The 13,794-nt window shown below is 42.9% G+C and overlaps 1 protein-coding gene across 5 annotated transcripts in view; it reads right to left on the bottom strand.

Annotated features, from left to right (window-relative positions):
• Nucleotides 1-4,118: 4,118 nt before the first annotated feature.
• MED15 (mediator complex subunit 15) overlaps nt 4,119-13,794 on the bottom strand; it is a 40,313-nt gene continuing 30,637 nt past the window's right edge. For 4 of the 5 annotated variants that reach the window (XM_075897963.2, XM_075897967.2, XM_075897966.2 and 1 more), the window contains 9 exons: nt 11,905-12,047; nt 10,760-10,887; nt 10,182-10,316; nt 9,728-9,791; nt 9,157-9,223; nt 7,801-7,961; nt 7,436-7,602; nt 5,797-5,895; nt 4,119-5,688 (listed from right to left, as the gene is read on the bottom strand). In XM_075897963.2, coding sequence (XP_075754078.2) covers nt 5,552-5,688; nt 5,797-5,895; nt 7,436-7,602; nt 7,801-7,961; nt 9,157-9,223; nt 9,728-9,791; nt 10,182-10,316; nt 10,760-10,887; nt 11,905-12,047 — 1,101 coding nt within the window. In that variant the 3' untranslated portion in view covers nt 4,119-5,551. The remainder of the gene's footprint in view (nt 5,689-5,796; nt 5,896-7,435; nt 7,603-7,800; nt 7,962-9,156; nt 9,224-9,727; nt 9,792-10,181; nt 10,317-10,759; nt 10,888-11,904; nt 12,048-13,794) is intronic. The other variant, XM_075897964.2, reaches the window with a different exon arrangement.

The raw sequence follows: 13,794 nt of genomic DNA, 5'->3' as shown, positions 1-13,794 counted from the left end.
ATTCTGATGCAGATCTAGAACCCTCTGATTAGCAGCAAGAGGCAGTCGAAATTACGGGGGCTCAGATATTATGTTGCTCTAGGTTGCTTATTCTTTACTCAGAATCTGTAACATTCCATAATTTCATCTTTGCTGTGGGCCAGTTTCCATTTCACTCACAGCAACATAGCACTGACTACACTGCAAACTAATATATGTATAGCCAGGTATGCAAAATCTCCTATTCCAGGCTACTGCAATGCATCACAATCTTATTCCCAATGGAGTGGTCCTATGTTTGTTGGCACCACAGTAACAGATACCTTAAAAATGTCTAAGAATGAGTGTCTGTGTTCATTCAGCTTCAGAGGGGTAGCTGAGTTCGCTGTTTAAGTTTTTCCAGTTACAGACTGGAATAGTTAAAAGAGGCTGGTAAGAACCATTAGTTTGCACTAGGAAAGGAAAAGTACTAACAACAGATTCTACTCAGACATCAAGAACCACTGGCACCTTCATTGTTTGATTGTTGATAATGTGCAAGCTATCCAATATTGCGATTTAAACCATTTTCATGAGTTAAACTTGAGAATGAAGTGGAGTTCCAATCCTTCTGTGTGTATTTGGCTTGTGGAATTGGTCTGAAACAAAACAGCAACATGGAGGGAGATCCATTAATGAGTGTCCAGGGAGGTTAAAGTGTTCCCCAACAGGTTTCTGTGTGTTGCCTTTTCGGATATCTGATTTGTGTCCATTAATTCTTTCCCATAGGAATTGTCTAGTTTGTCCAATATATATTGGGTTAGGAGGTTGTCTATAAGTGAGAATAGGGCCTTTTCCCCCAAGGCCTCTGAGAGTGAGGAGTCATTTTCCAAGATAGATTGTAGATTGTGGATAATGCATTGGAGGAGTTTAAGTTGAAGACTGTAGTAATAAGTGGAATTCTGTTTTCTCTCTTGGGCCTTTCTTAAAGTAGCTCATGTCTGGGTACTTTTTTGGCTCTGTCAATCTGTTTTTTCACTTCTCCAGATTGGTATTTCAATTTTAGGAATGCTCTGTATAGTTCCTGTAGGTGTTTCTCTCTGTCTGTGAGCAGTTATCAGCCTCTTTTTTGTTGTTTTTTAAGTTTTTCCTGTTATAGACTGGCTCAGCTGTCCATTTTAAACTTATCTACCCAATGTCCTAATCTCCCTCCCCCTTTCCTTATTTATTCTTGGTTCTGGACTTCCAACACTTCAGTCATCTGCAGAAGTGGACTATGCCCACAAAAGCTTATGATACCATCTACATGTTTTGTTAGTCAACAAAAAATGGTCTGGCAGCATTTTATAAACTTGATTTACAGGAAAAACTTAAAGTTCCAAAGCTTCCCTGTGTATTTGGCTTATGGCCTGAAACAAGACAGTGACTGTAAGCTCCATTAATGAATGCCAGGCAGGTTAAAGTGTTCTCCAACAGGTTTCTGTGTGGTGCCTTTTTGGATATCTGATGTGTCCATTGATTCTTTCCCATAGAGACTGTCCAGTTTGGCCAATATACATGGCAGAGGGGCATTGCTGGCATAGGTCACATTAGTGGATGTGCAGTTAAATGAGCCCGATTTGGGGGCTGATGTGGTGGGGTCCAGTGATGAAATCACTTGTGTAGATGTGTGGGCAGAGTCGGTACCAGGGCTGATTTCAGGGGTGGGTTCCTGGATGATTACGATGGAGGTGTGTTGCATGGGTACTGGAAATAATTTGTTTGAGGTTAGGTGTTTGTCTGTAGGCAAGGTCTGGCCTTTTCCCCAAGGCCTGAGAGAATGAGGGGTCTTTTTTCAGGATCACCATTTCCATGGTCACCAACCCATGAATCGCGATCGACTGGTCGATTGCGAGGCCTCAACCAGTCGATTGCAAGGTGTTCCAGGCCCCCCATTTACCCCCACCTCTAAGAAGACCCACTACCTACCTCCAGCAATAATGGAGGTAGTGGCAACTTCCCGCGGAGTGGATGGAAGTCTTGTAGATGCGCATCACTTCTGGGGGTTCTGGAAATGCACTGGCTGCTTCCTTGCCCCAGGTCTATGGCAGGCCGGAAACTTACTGGGGGAGTCCCCAGAGATGCGCGCACGGATGCCCCTTGGCTGCAGGAGGGGGGAGTTGGGCCCAGAGGGGACGTGTATGTGGGCTTCCCTGCTCTGTGGGAGGCATGCACCGGCCCTGGAGAAAGCACATGATGGGGCTTCCTTCCGCCACAGGAGGGGCCGGGGGTCAGCCCTGGAGGGGCCACATGTGTGGGCTTCTCTGCTCTGTGTACGCGCAGGCCCCGGAGAAGGTGTGCAACAGGGCTTCCCTTGTCTGCTGGGAGTCCTGGGAGGAGGCAGCTGGAGGGGACTCTGCCCCCTGCTGAAGAACCCTGTCCCCTCTCCTCTGCCCCCAGCCACAGAACCCTGCCCCCACTAGCACCCTTCCCCAGTACTATGTCCCCTGCTCCCAACACAGTTGGGGCCACATTAGTGAAGCTTGGGGGCTTTGGGGAGGAGATTTTTTTCTTCATCTCACTTGTGTGGCCTCAACTGGCTTTTCTGTGGGTCAGTGACCCCTGACTCAAAACAGGTTCCCTGCCATGCTCAGAAATAAAGACAATGCAGAAACTTTGTGTTTGACACAGTATTTTATTTAAAAATGAAGCCTGACCAACAAGCCCTTATCTGGCCACAGCACTATAATACTCCTGCACCCACCCTTCCCCCAGACCCTAGATCTGAGCCTCTCATACACTGGAATCCCCCTGCCCTGAGCCTCTCATACCCCACCCAAATTCCTGCACCCTCACATTCACAAACCTGTGGCTTGCTTAGTATCCCAACCCTCCATCTGACCTCAACACTGCCCATCCTGGAGCCACCTCTCCAAGCCAGTGTCCCCTTCTCCACCACCTCCTGCATCCAGATTTCCTCCCAGAGCTTGCACTGCTCACCCATTCCCACACCCAAATCCCTCATTCCCACCCCAGAGCCCACACATCCTGTCTCAACCCAGTGAGGCTATGGCTAGACTGCAGGAGTTTTTCAGGATTCCAGAGAGATCCCAGAAAAATTATTCTGCATCAAGGGATGCATTTGTTCTTCCGCTTTTTTTAGTGGAAGAGCAAACATGCTCTTTTGGTCACCCCTATATTCCTCTTTCCATGAGGAATAAGGGGGCTTCTAAAAGGTTTTATTCTGACATTTGGTCCAGTCTAGAAGGCCAAATGTTGGAAAAACCTCTTCCTACAGAAGAATTGGGGGGAAAAGCAGCAGTATAAGGGTTGGGGATAGCAAGTGATGGAGAGGAAGAGAATAGAGAGGGTGCAGTGGGGCTTCAAGGACAGGGCACTAGATCGTGGCTTGTTCTGTCATTTAAAAAGTGATCTTGGGTGTAAAAAGGTTGGAGACCACTGCTGTAGATTGTTGATAATGCGTTGGAAGAGTTTAAGTTGTGGGCTATAGGTGATGACAAGTGGAATTCCGTTGTTTTCTCTTCTTGGCCTGTCTTGAAGTAGTTTGTGTCCAGGTACTCTTCTGGCTCTGTTGATCTGTTATTTCTCTTCTCCAGGTGGGTATTTCAGTTTTAAGAATGCGCTATATAGATCCTATAGGTGTTTGTCTGTGGGACTGGAGCAAATCCGGACGTACCCTAGGGCTTGGCTGTAAACAATAGATTGAGAAATGTGTCTGGGATGGAAGCTAGAGGCATGAAGGTAAGTGTAGCAGTCAGTAGGTTTCCAGTATACGGTGGTGGAAATGTGTCCGTCATGTAATTGTACTGTTATGTCAAGGAAATGGATCTCGCCTGTGTTCATTCAGTTCTTGTCTTCTCACCTGACTGCAACAAGCATACAAACTAAGTTGTTGTCTTTTCTAATATGAACATCTGTCCACTAATCCATTTCACATAAGCACCTGCACCTATATTAAGTTAGTGAACTGGGTTAGATCAAAATTAAAAGTCTTTCACTTCTATATAACATTTCTATTAGCAATCTTTTGAATCTCTCCTTCAGTCGAACTCACTTCTGGGAGCAGAGATTACAGCTTCTGCTAGGACATATGAAGTAACCACCAGCCTTTGGTCATTGCAGGGCTGTTGCACAAAGACTAACATTGGAATGAGAGTAGGTTAGTTTCAAACACAGAAATAATAATAAATTTATTATGATAAAACAAACAGGTAATGCATTAGTTCATGTACAAAATATTGATACCACTCGGCTGCCTCAATCAGTGCTTACTAAGTATCCACATTTTAAAACATCCTAAAACTGATGACACCACACAGATTTACAGGAGGTCACAGCAATTTCTTGACACCACTGTAAGAGTCCAGCTGCTTGTCAGGGACTGTTGCACAATACTGGGGGATGGAGCAGGGTGTGATATAAATACTTTAGACTTTGAAATTCCCTTACATCTGGGAATTAAGAATGAATGAACTACAAAGAGAAGGCCAATTTAAATGTAATCACATTGCATATAGAATCACTGTGACTTATAGCAAGTGACTTCATTTGCATTGCCTCACAACATAGCAGCTGATAATCAGTCTTCTGATCCTAACTGAGATTACCAGTAATACTTTCATAGTTAGGTGCCCCTCAGTGCCTGAGGCACAGAAGTTCAGCTGTCAAGTCTCTGACCTGAGCTGTGTTCAGTTTTTTTTTTTTTTAAACTAAACATTTCCCATGAGTTGCATCACTTCCCAAGAAAGCCATCACCAAGAGAATTGCCAGGTAAATATAAATGCAGATAAGTAGCTGAAGCCCACTGGATTCATTTACAGTGCTGCTATGATTAAATCAATTGATTTTCCCTGCACTCACAGGGAAATCAGTCAGCATGCACACTGAACACACTTTCTTCAAATTACCCAACCTTCTAAGTGAGAGAAATGTATGGTCCGTGCTAACCGAAAACTGTTTATACAAAGTAGTGTTTAAAATAAGCTATAAAAATTTTCCTATGGTTGGTTTTATTCCTAAACATAATTATTCAGATTAATCTGAAACAGTAGGCAGGCCCTAAAAATGCCCTGATTTCTTCCTTGTCTCCAAATTAAATTACCAGACTCCTGCAACCACAGGAAAGTTTGTGAGCACATTCTAGTTGCAGCTGATTTATTCTTGGGGCAATATCAAGTCACACAACAAAGAGTGTGAGGAATACTGGCATCAGGCAAAGTCTGAAGCAAATTAGGACATTCTCTCCTCTCCCAGCTATACCATTCAGACTCCCTGATGGAAGTCTACAAATAATTTCTTCTCTAAGAAGACAATAAAAGCCCCTTCTAATACAGTCTCAAGAACCATATATACACATGTTCTGTATATGTGAAAATGCTGGCAAAGTCCACAAAGGCAGAAGATAAAAGCATGAAATCTAAATCTAACGCCAGGTTCTCTATTGAACCTGACACCTAGAAACAAAACAGTATAAGGCTTTTTCTGGAGTTCCCTCCCAAAATGCCTGTGATTCTTCTAGTGGCCATGGGAAAGGCCAGCTGTTGAGACCCAATTTCTTTACTTCATGATTTCACAAGGTGAGGGTTGGGGACAGTTATGCAGCTGAGAGGCAGGCTTGACGAATACTCTGTGCCCAGGTGTTTAAGAGTGCTGTGACTGAATGCTTGTCTGGAAGTTGCAGCAATTTTGATGTCATGTACTGATATACCGATTGCAAGAAGGGATTGGCTGCTGGAAAGAAAAAAAAGGAGACAGCCCAGATGAATACAGTTGCGTAACTGATTATCACATATTGATCCCCCACTTTTAAAAAGCAATGCCATCCTTTTGTCCCCATACCATATTGCCGAGAGTTGTCTATCCACAGAGGACTCTGATCTGGATAGTCAGCTGGAACACTGAGCTGTAGTGGTGGGACATTTGGAAGGTTCTTGTCATCTAGGATTCAAACATACTTACTTTAACCAAAGATATTTTCCATCAGGGCATCAGAGTCTTCCCTATGTCTGTTCATTAGATCTAGTCTCTTCCTATCCAGTCCAGTATCTAATCTTTGAAAAGAAGCAAGGCTAGGAGTCTTCATTTCTGAAAAGTTCACTTTAAAAATGGCCTCTGCTTGTTGGAAGCACAATATAAGACTTCCAGCTCCACAACACATTCCCACTCATCAGTCTCAGTCTTTCATCTGAATTTGGTTTCCTAAATTCAAAACGTCTAGGCAAGGGTGGGGAATATTCTTTGGGTCGGGGGCTGCTGACCCACATAAAAAAAATCAGGTGTGGGGGCAGTGTGGGCTCCTCAGTGCTGGGGGAAGAGCCCTGAGGAGCCAGATCTAGGCAAGCCAGGGACAACATATAGCCCCAGGGCATTACTTTCCCCACCCCGGTCTGGGTACTGTCCATAATACACACAGAAGTCAAGAAGAGAGCATTCCCATGTTTTGTCTTGTACACATTAAAACCAGGGATGTAAAATCCCAGTTTAAAAGTTAAACATTAAGTTTAACTGGTTAACCCACGATGTGGGTGGGGACTGCTCCAGTCAGGCTGGGCGAGCCTGCCACATTGCGGGCTGCGTAGCTCCGACTCACCACCACCATTCCCACTCCAACCTACCAGCAAGCACCACATTATCTTTTTCAGTTAAAGGGCAAAACAAGTTCACTTGAAGATATATTCTATTCTTGCTTGTTTGAGAAAGAAGGGCAAAGACTTACACCCTTCCTCACTTACAAGACTAGCTGTGACAATTAGTGGTGAACTAGGAAAGACATTTTCAATTCCAAAAAAACCAGACCTAGTTCCTCTATGTCCCAGTATCAGATTTCAAGGTGCTGAAGGCTTTTGTCCAGACTACACAAGGCATCAAACCATTTTCTAATACCAGGGAAGGTTGAGCCAAGGGTGAGAAATTGTTATCAGCAAAGTACACTTATCATTGCAAAAGGCAGGATTTTTCATCTGGGGAGCAGAAATCTAACAAGATCCAGTTGTACAATTAAATACTGTACTGTTTCATTCTTGGGATTCTCCCACGTGGCAACAATTACCTGGTCCTATTTATTTCTCACATCCCAAACAGCAAATTTCTTGAAATACAAAGAAAAAGGAATGTAGATATGTTTATAAATAGGCTACTTCATACTATCAGGAATTCAGATTACCTGGAGAATTTGCTTGGATCCCAACTTAGGGAGCCAATTAAACGCACACATTTAGCCACAAAAATCCACCAATATTCCAGTTTAAAAGTCCCCCACCCCTCCCCCGGGGTTAGAGGGTGCAGAAGAAAACAATGATTTAGCTTTAGAAAGATTATTTCCCAAGCTCCACAGAGCACATAATGCACTGCCACAACTCTGGCAAGCTGAAGAAACACCATGATGAAATTGCATGTTGGCAGGATTTACAGTTGTACATATTAACAGGAGATAAAAAATTAATACCCCTTAAATAGTCTTCATTTCTTCTCAGCTTACCTAGTTTGCATATGAGGTGGACTGTACCATTATTACTGCAATGGGAGGGATCCAGATTCACCAAGAATTTAGGATTTAATCTTGCAACTTCCCCTTGTAATACATTTGGTATGGTCTGCCTTTCATCCTCTTCATATTTACGCTTTCGAGGCGAAGCCATTTGGGCTCTGCATAAAATACATCCACAAAAGAACTCAGAATGGGCACCATGTTATGCCACGTCCATGTTTTTCAATCTAAGATGATTTTTCAAGTACCTTACAGATGACGAAACAGCCACCTATCCATCACCCCAGTCCATCATTCCAACATTTCAACCAAATGATTAATTTCGCTAAAGCAGATAACAGGGCAATGATACATACGTGATTGGAGGGCCATGTATTGCAGTCATAGCTGGTACAAAGGTACGATAAAGGGAATGGTTGAAGACTGGTGAACGAATGTTTGCCAAAACAGCATCCAAAAGTGGCTGGCACAAGTACTGCTGTTTGGTAGGGGGCACTGGTGGAGGTGGTGGTGTGGGCTAAAGTACAAAGAAGCATATCTTATTTATGTGCTGTAGCAAATATTTTAGACATCTTGACATATAATTCATTACGCAAACTTTCAGTTCAGTATTTCTAATACACAGAAGAATTCCTTGCATTCTTCTAACCTGTTTTATGCTACTCTAGAAACATTAAATGCTTGAATACATAGGGATACTCAGGAATGCAAATTCAAATTTAACTAGTGATAGAGATGTAGCCGTGTTAGTCTGGTGTATCTGAAACAAAAGACAGGACGATACAGCACTTTAAAGACTAACAAGATGGTTTATTAGGTGATGAGCTTTCGTGGGCCAGACCCACTTCCTCAGATCAAATAGTGGAAGAAAATGTGACAATTTTCTTCCACTATTTGATCTGAGGAAGTGGGTCTGGCCCGCGAATGCTCATCAACTAATAAACCATCTTGTTAGTCTTTAAAGTGCTACATAGTCCTGTTTCAAATTTAACTGAAATTTTAAATGGATTAGTTAAATTGTATTAAACCTCTTTACGGGTACACTCACTCAGCTTAAACTCTGAAAATCATTAAACTAAACCAAATTAAGACCACTAACTCTGAATGGGATTGTCCATAAAGATATTTAATGCAGTTTTGGATTCACGCTTTTAATATTAATTAATGGTCTTGATTGTCCTCATGTAGACAAACCCACAGTAACCAAAAGTGACACGTAAGAACAGCCAGACGGGGTCAGACCAAAGGTCCATCCAGCCCAGTATCCTGTCTACCAACAGTGGCCAATACCAGATGCCCCAGAGGAAGGGAACACAATAGGGAATCCTCACGTGATCCTTCTCCTGGCATTTCATTTCCAGATACTGTCAGTATCTTTCATGTAGAAAGCCTTGTTGGCAACATCTGCTCAAGACAAGAACAAGAATCATTCCTAGGTGCTTGTACAAGACAGGAATACCTGAAAAGAATACCTTGTACAAGAAAGGAATACCTGATTATTCAGTAGAATAATCTTTAAAAGGTGTGCAAAAGACACTTCTGTTGAAGGGTTTAAACAGTTTTCAATTTACTTGCTCAGTCCAGCACTAACACAAATAATCCTGTTGTGACCATGAAGAGAAGGGAAACAATTCTGCTAAACTGGTGCCCTCTGTGGAATACACTGCCAGCCTGACTCTCCAGTTAGATTAAAAGTAACTCTCATTGCTTACTACAGCCATGTCATTCTTGAGCTTCTCTAGAGCAATTTCACATTTCTGTAGCGTCTTCAGAGGGCATCTGAAAAGAAAAAGGAAAGAGTTAGCATAATCCTCTCTACTGTTCAAGATGAGGATTTTGTGATATCTGAGCCACCCATCAACATTATTTCAATGCTGATGTGCATGAGTGCTATTCAAAACAGGAACTATAGCTCTGCCTCAGGGAGCATAAATTCTAAGTTAGATAACATGATTCAGACCTAACATTCTGGCAAAAAAGTGCCAGATCACAAAGTACTTAGATTTTTAAATAACTTATCTGGATCCTTTAAAGGATTTGCTGAAGGGCAAGAAAGGGAGTGATATAACAATGAAAGACTGCAAAAACAAAGACATTCTGATTAGAATTAAGAACTCCTAATTTATTGCTATGTCTAGATACTAATATTGCCACAGAATGGCAGACTAATGTCTGGGACACCACTGGTAGCCTAGGTATTCTCTCAGACTCCTTACAGTGGTCTGGGAGGAACAGAATTCACTGGGGAGGTGCTGATACAAGCTGAACAGAAAAGGAAGTCACCGTTTTGAAGGATCAGTCAGGATATCCAAGAGGCTCTTCATCTTACTTAGGTCCTTCTTCCTATCTGAAAAAAAATAAAAAGGACTCATGAGAAATGCATGCAATGACTGCAGAGCTGGAAACTCTGACCACAGTCATTAACACAAAAATGAGGAAGCTTGGGAAAACCAAAAACATGACCCATATAAGGAGAACGCAGAAAAGGATCTATGATTCTCCATCTTTTCCTAAGGAAGAGTGGATCAAAGAAAGTGTAGTTATAGTAAAGAAAAACAGAGGTCCTGAAGAGAAAGGGATTTGGAGATGTTGCCATGCTTCAGAATTAAGTCACTGCAACCATGAGCGAGGAAAACAATAGACATAGGCCTGGTCCTGCCAGAACACCCAAAAGAGCAGTACACAGCTGTCTCAACCAAAGGCTGACAACTGTACAGTGAAATACAAGGGGTCACACCTTCATTTTTATCAATCTTATTGATCATCCTCCGGAGTGGTTCAATGTACTTTGACAGCTGTTTGAGTTTCTCCAGGTACTGCTGTTCCTCAGATTGGCTGGAGCTTGCTGGACTCATGACAGAATTTGGATTTCCTGCACAAGGCAAAAAATTGAAAATTATACATCACTTGACAGAAGGGGTCAGGCAAATCAGCACATTGGTTTATAAACCGCTAGCAATTTCCAGCTGCATGAAATCCCAAAGCCAACAGGCTTTACATCCCCTTAAGGTTATCATTTTTGTTTTGTCAGAAAGTTATGAAAACCCTCATGTAATTCAATGACCAAAAAACAAATCAACAATAACATCAGATTAGAGAATCCCAAACAAGCTAAAGACCAGAATATCCTCCTTGCTGCACATGTAGTGCATATATCAAGTCAACCACTTGACTACTACTCACTTGGCAGAGCCTCCATAAAGCCAAAGGCACAACTGTGCAACTTTAGATTTCTCTGTATATGTTTTATTTGCTGAGATGCATCACTGGATCATGCTGTGCAGCACAATTCTCATGGACGACCACAGGAGTTACCTGGAGTGTTCAAAGGACCTGGAGATGGGACACTGAAGTTTTGTGGTGTTCGTGCAGCTGCTGGGCTCTGGGATGGTTGAGGAGATGGACTAGGGAGGAAGCTGCTAGGAGATGGGGCTGGACCGGAGCTGGAGAATGGAAATGAAAGTCAACTCATCACTTAACATGTGGATAAAGCAGCCTGTAAGATGCTAGCAGAGAAACAGTCTTAGCAGGTGTGTTTTACTAACTGCTGCTGCTGCGTTCTGCAGTCCCCACGGGCGGTTACTATTGGTGAGTGCCTATCCCACCCATTTGCACTGGAATGAAATTTACAAGTGTTCACACTGACCTAGCCCTGATCCCAGTAAACTCTGTGGTTAAAATATCATTGATTTCAATGGGAGCAAGGTTAGATAGATAATGCTGACTGCTTTTGAAAATCCTACCCACAGTCAGAACCAGGGCCCACTGTGCTGATCAGTGCAGCACAAACTGGTCTCTTCCCCAAAAAGCCTACAGTCTAGAACTGACCCAGTTTTGTGGCAGTGTCAATGCCACTGCTGCAAGGTGAAGAGTCAGAATTCCCTGCCAGATAGCTTTGATTACAACAATCAGGAAAGATTCCAAAGCTAACAACATTGAATCGTGGCTTAGTGAGAGACTCACAGCTCTAGGGAGACTGAATTGTTATAGTAGGTTTTTAATAACTCCAGAGGTCTCTGCATACCTCCTCCATCAATCTAGGAGCAAGATGGGGCCTTTCTCTGCAGACCAAGCAGAAGCCTTGGATTTATAGCCACTGCCTTCTGCTTTTGGCATTCCATTCAATCCTTTAACTCCTGCCTTCCATTATGCCACACTAGGCATGGGAGTGAGTATCTGTATGTGGCTAAACACAGAGTAGCCTCAGAGAAGGTGACTAAGGAGGGGAATGGCAATATGAGCATGACTCCTCCTGGTTCCTATGACACGAAAGGCCAACAAGTTCTAGTGTATGCTATGCTACAACCTCAAGGCATCACTAGGATTAGAACCCCTTCTGGAAAACGCAGGAGGACAAGCACCTATAACCACTTTGTTTTAACATTCATTCATGTTCAATTGCCACCTGGTGAGAGCATCTGCAGCTGCCACTCATCTTAGGTGGTTGCATTCCTGCTCACCTGACATTTGAGTTTGGCTGGGAAGTTGGCTGCCCTGGTTGGGGCGATGGCTGTGGCTGAGGAGGCGGTGGCATTGACTGGGGTGTCTGCACTTGCTGGACAGGTGAAGGAGACGACATCATGGTAATGCTACTCTGATTGACCTAAAGTTGGAAAAAATACAATCAACCAAGAAGTGAGCTGGCAATGGGAACCTATCTAAAAAGGCTTTGGCTATGGTAAGAAGAGCATCCTTTGGACTCTATAAGAAACAGAAAGTGTTAGTTTCCTAAACCCTTCCATAAAGAGATCACTGCCAGTATCTCACATTTCCTTTTGAGGTCCCCAGAGGAATGTTACATACCAAGATTTAACAGTTAAAACTCAAAATGCAAGCATTATTTGAGTCAGAGATTGCATTCCTCCTTCCCTAAAGCAACAAGCTTAGATTAAAATAGCAAGAGTTTTATCTGAACTGGCATTTCCTTTATTAAAGCTACAATGAACAGAGTCATGAAGAACTGGCTTGAGAATTTGTGATCACAATAAAAAACCCTTCTTTATTTTGGCTTTCAACTTAAGTCTTCAAAGCCTTTTCTTATTTTTTGGCTACTGCCTCCAAATCTGTTTTCTTTCAGAGAAGGGGTAAGGAAAAGGCAGTATATGAAGAACGAAACACAGGACTCTTACTATTCAAATTTGGGGAGCCAGAAAAGATTTCAAGGGTTTGGGATGGGATGAGGAGGGGGCAAGGCGTGTTTATTTATTGGTCTTATAGGTGGGGTTGCATAAACCTAAAGGATGGAAGGTCAAGATGGGGAGTATTCTAAGATGATGCAACAACTTCAAATCTACAGTCCTTAAGAGGAGAAATACTGGGTACAATAAAGTTTATTCAACTTGTAATGGTAAGATGATGAAATTAAGGAACAGAGACTAAAATAAAACAATTTATTCCTACTGTCTCGGAGTGTTAACTCAGATAAAAAAGGTGATTTGATCTAGTGTACAAGACAGCATATCATTAATTAATTTACCATGTGGTCTTCTAACAGGATCTTGATAATAAGCCAACTTCTATCATATGGAAACCAAAGAACACAAAAATACTATTCCACACACTACAGGGGCTCTGTAGATTTGCTCCTTTCCCTCATTAACTCCTAGCCACTCCATTATTGCTACAGGCCATATTGACTCTGGCAAACACAGTATGGCATAATTCACCACATGCACCCACAGGTAACCAGGTATTTTTGGCCTGGAACATCACATCTGCAGAGTACAAAGAGTTGAACTTTTATTATCTCTCCTCTCACATTCTCTACCACCTCTTACACAGCTTACAATGAGCCATAACATGAAAGTTACTATAATCCTATATGCAGGGCTCGACGATCGCAGCGAAAACCACTCGCCAGCCCCGCACTGCGCATGCGCGAGACCCGCATTGCACATGCGTGAGACCCGCATTGCGCATGCGTGAACTGCCGGTGAACGGGGCGACCGGCTGAAATCTACTTGCCACAGGCGAGTAGATAAGCGGATTTGTGGAGCCCTGCCTATATGTGGTTCTCCAAAGAGTTGGATTTTAGTAAAGTGTGCTCTCCACCCTTCAGCCAGCGACAGGGCACAGCAAAATAGCAGAGAACAAACAAAAGCAAAACTGACAGTTCTGGGATTCCAGACAGGCAAAAGTAATGAGCCCAAATGATTAAGGTAAGTGGAAATCCAGGGCCTCTTTGAATGGACACTTCAGTTGATCATCCACTGAAACATAGCTTAAGGGTCATGGCAATGCAACATGTTACGGTCTCATTTCTACTTCCAGTAACTCCATTCCTTTCCCACCCACTCCCCCATGATTTTAATACATGTTTTCCAGGCCTCTCTTCCCAGATGCTTTGAGAC

The sequence above is a fragment of the Pelodiscus sinensis genome, chromosome Z (genome assembly GCF_052426305.1).
Source record: "Pelodiscus sinensis isolate ZL-2025 chromosome Z, ASM5242630v1, whole genome shotgun sequence".
NCBI classification, from domain to species: Eukaryota; Metazoa; Chordata; order Testudines; family Trionychidae; genus Pelodiscus; species Pelodiscus sinensis.
This window is presented reverse-complemented; position numbering and strand designations above follow the sequence as displayed.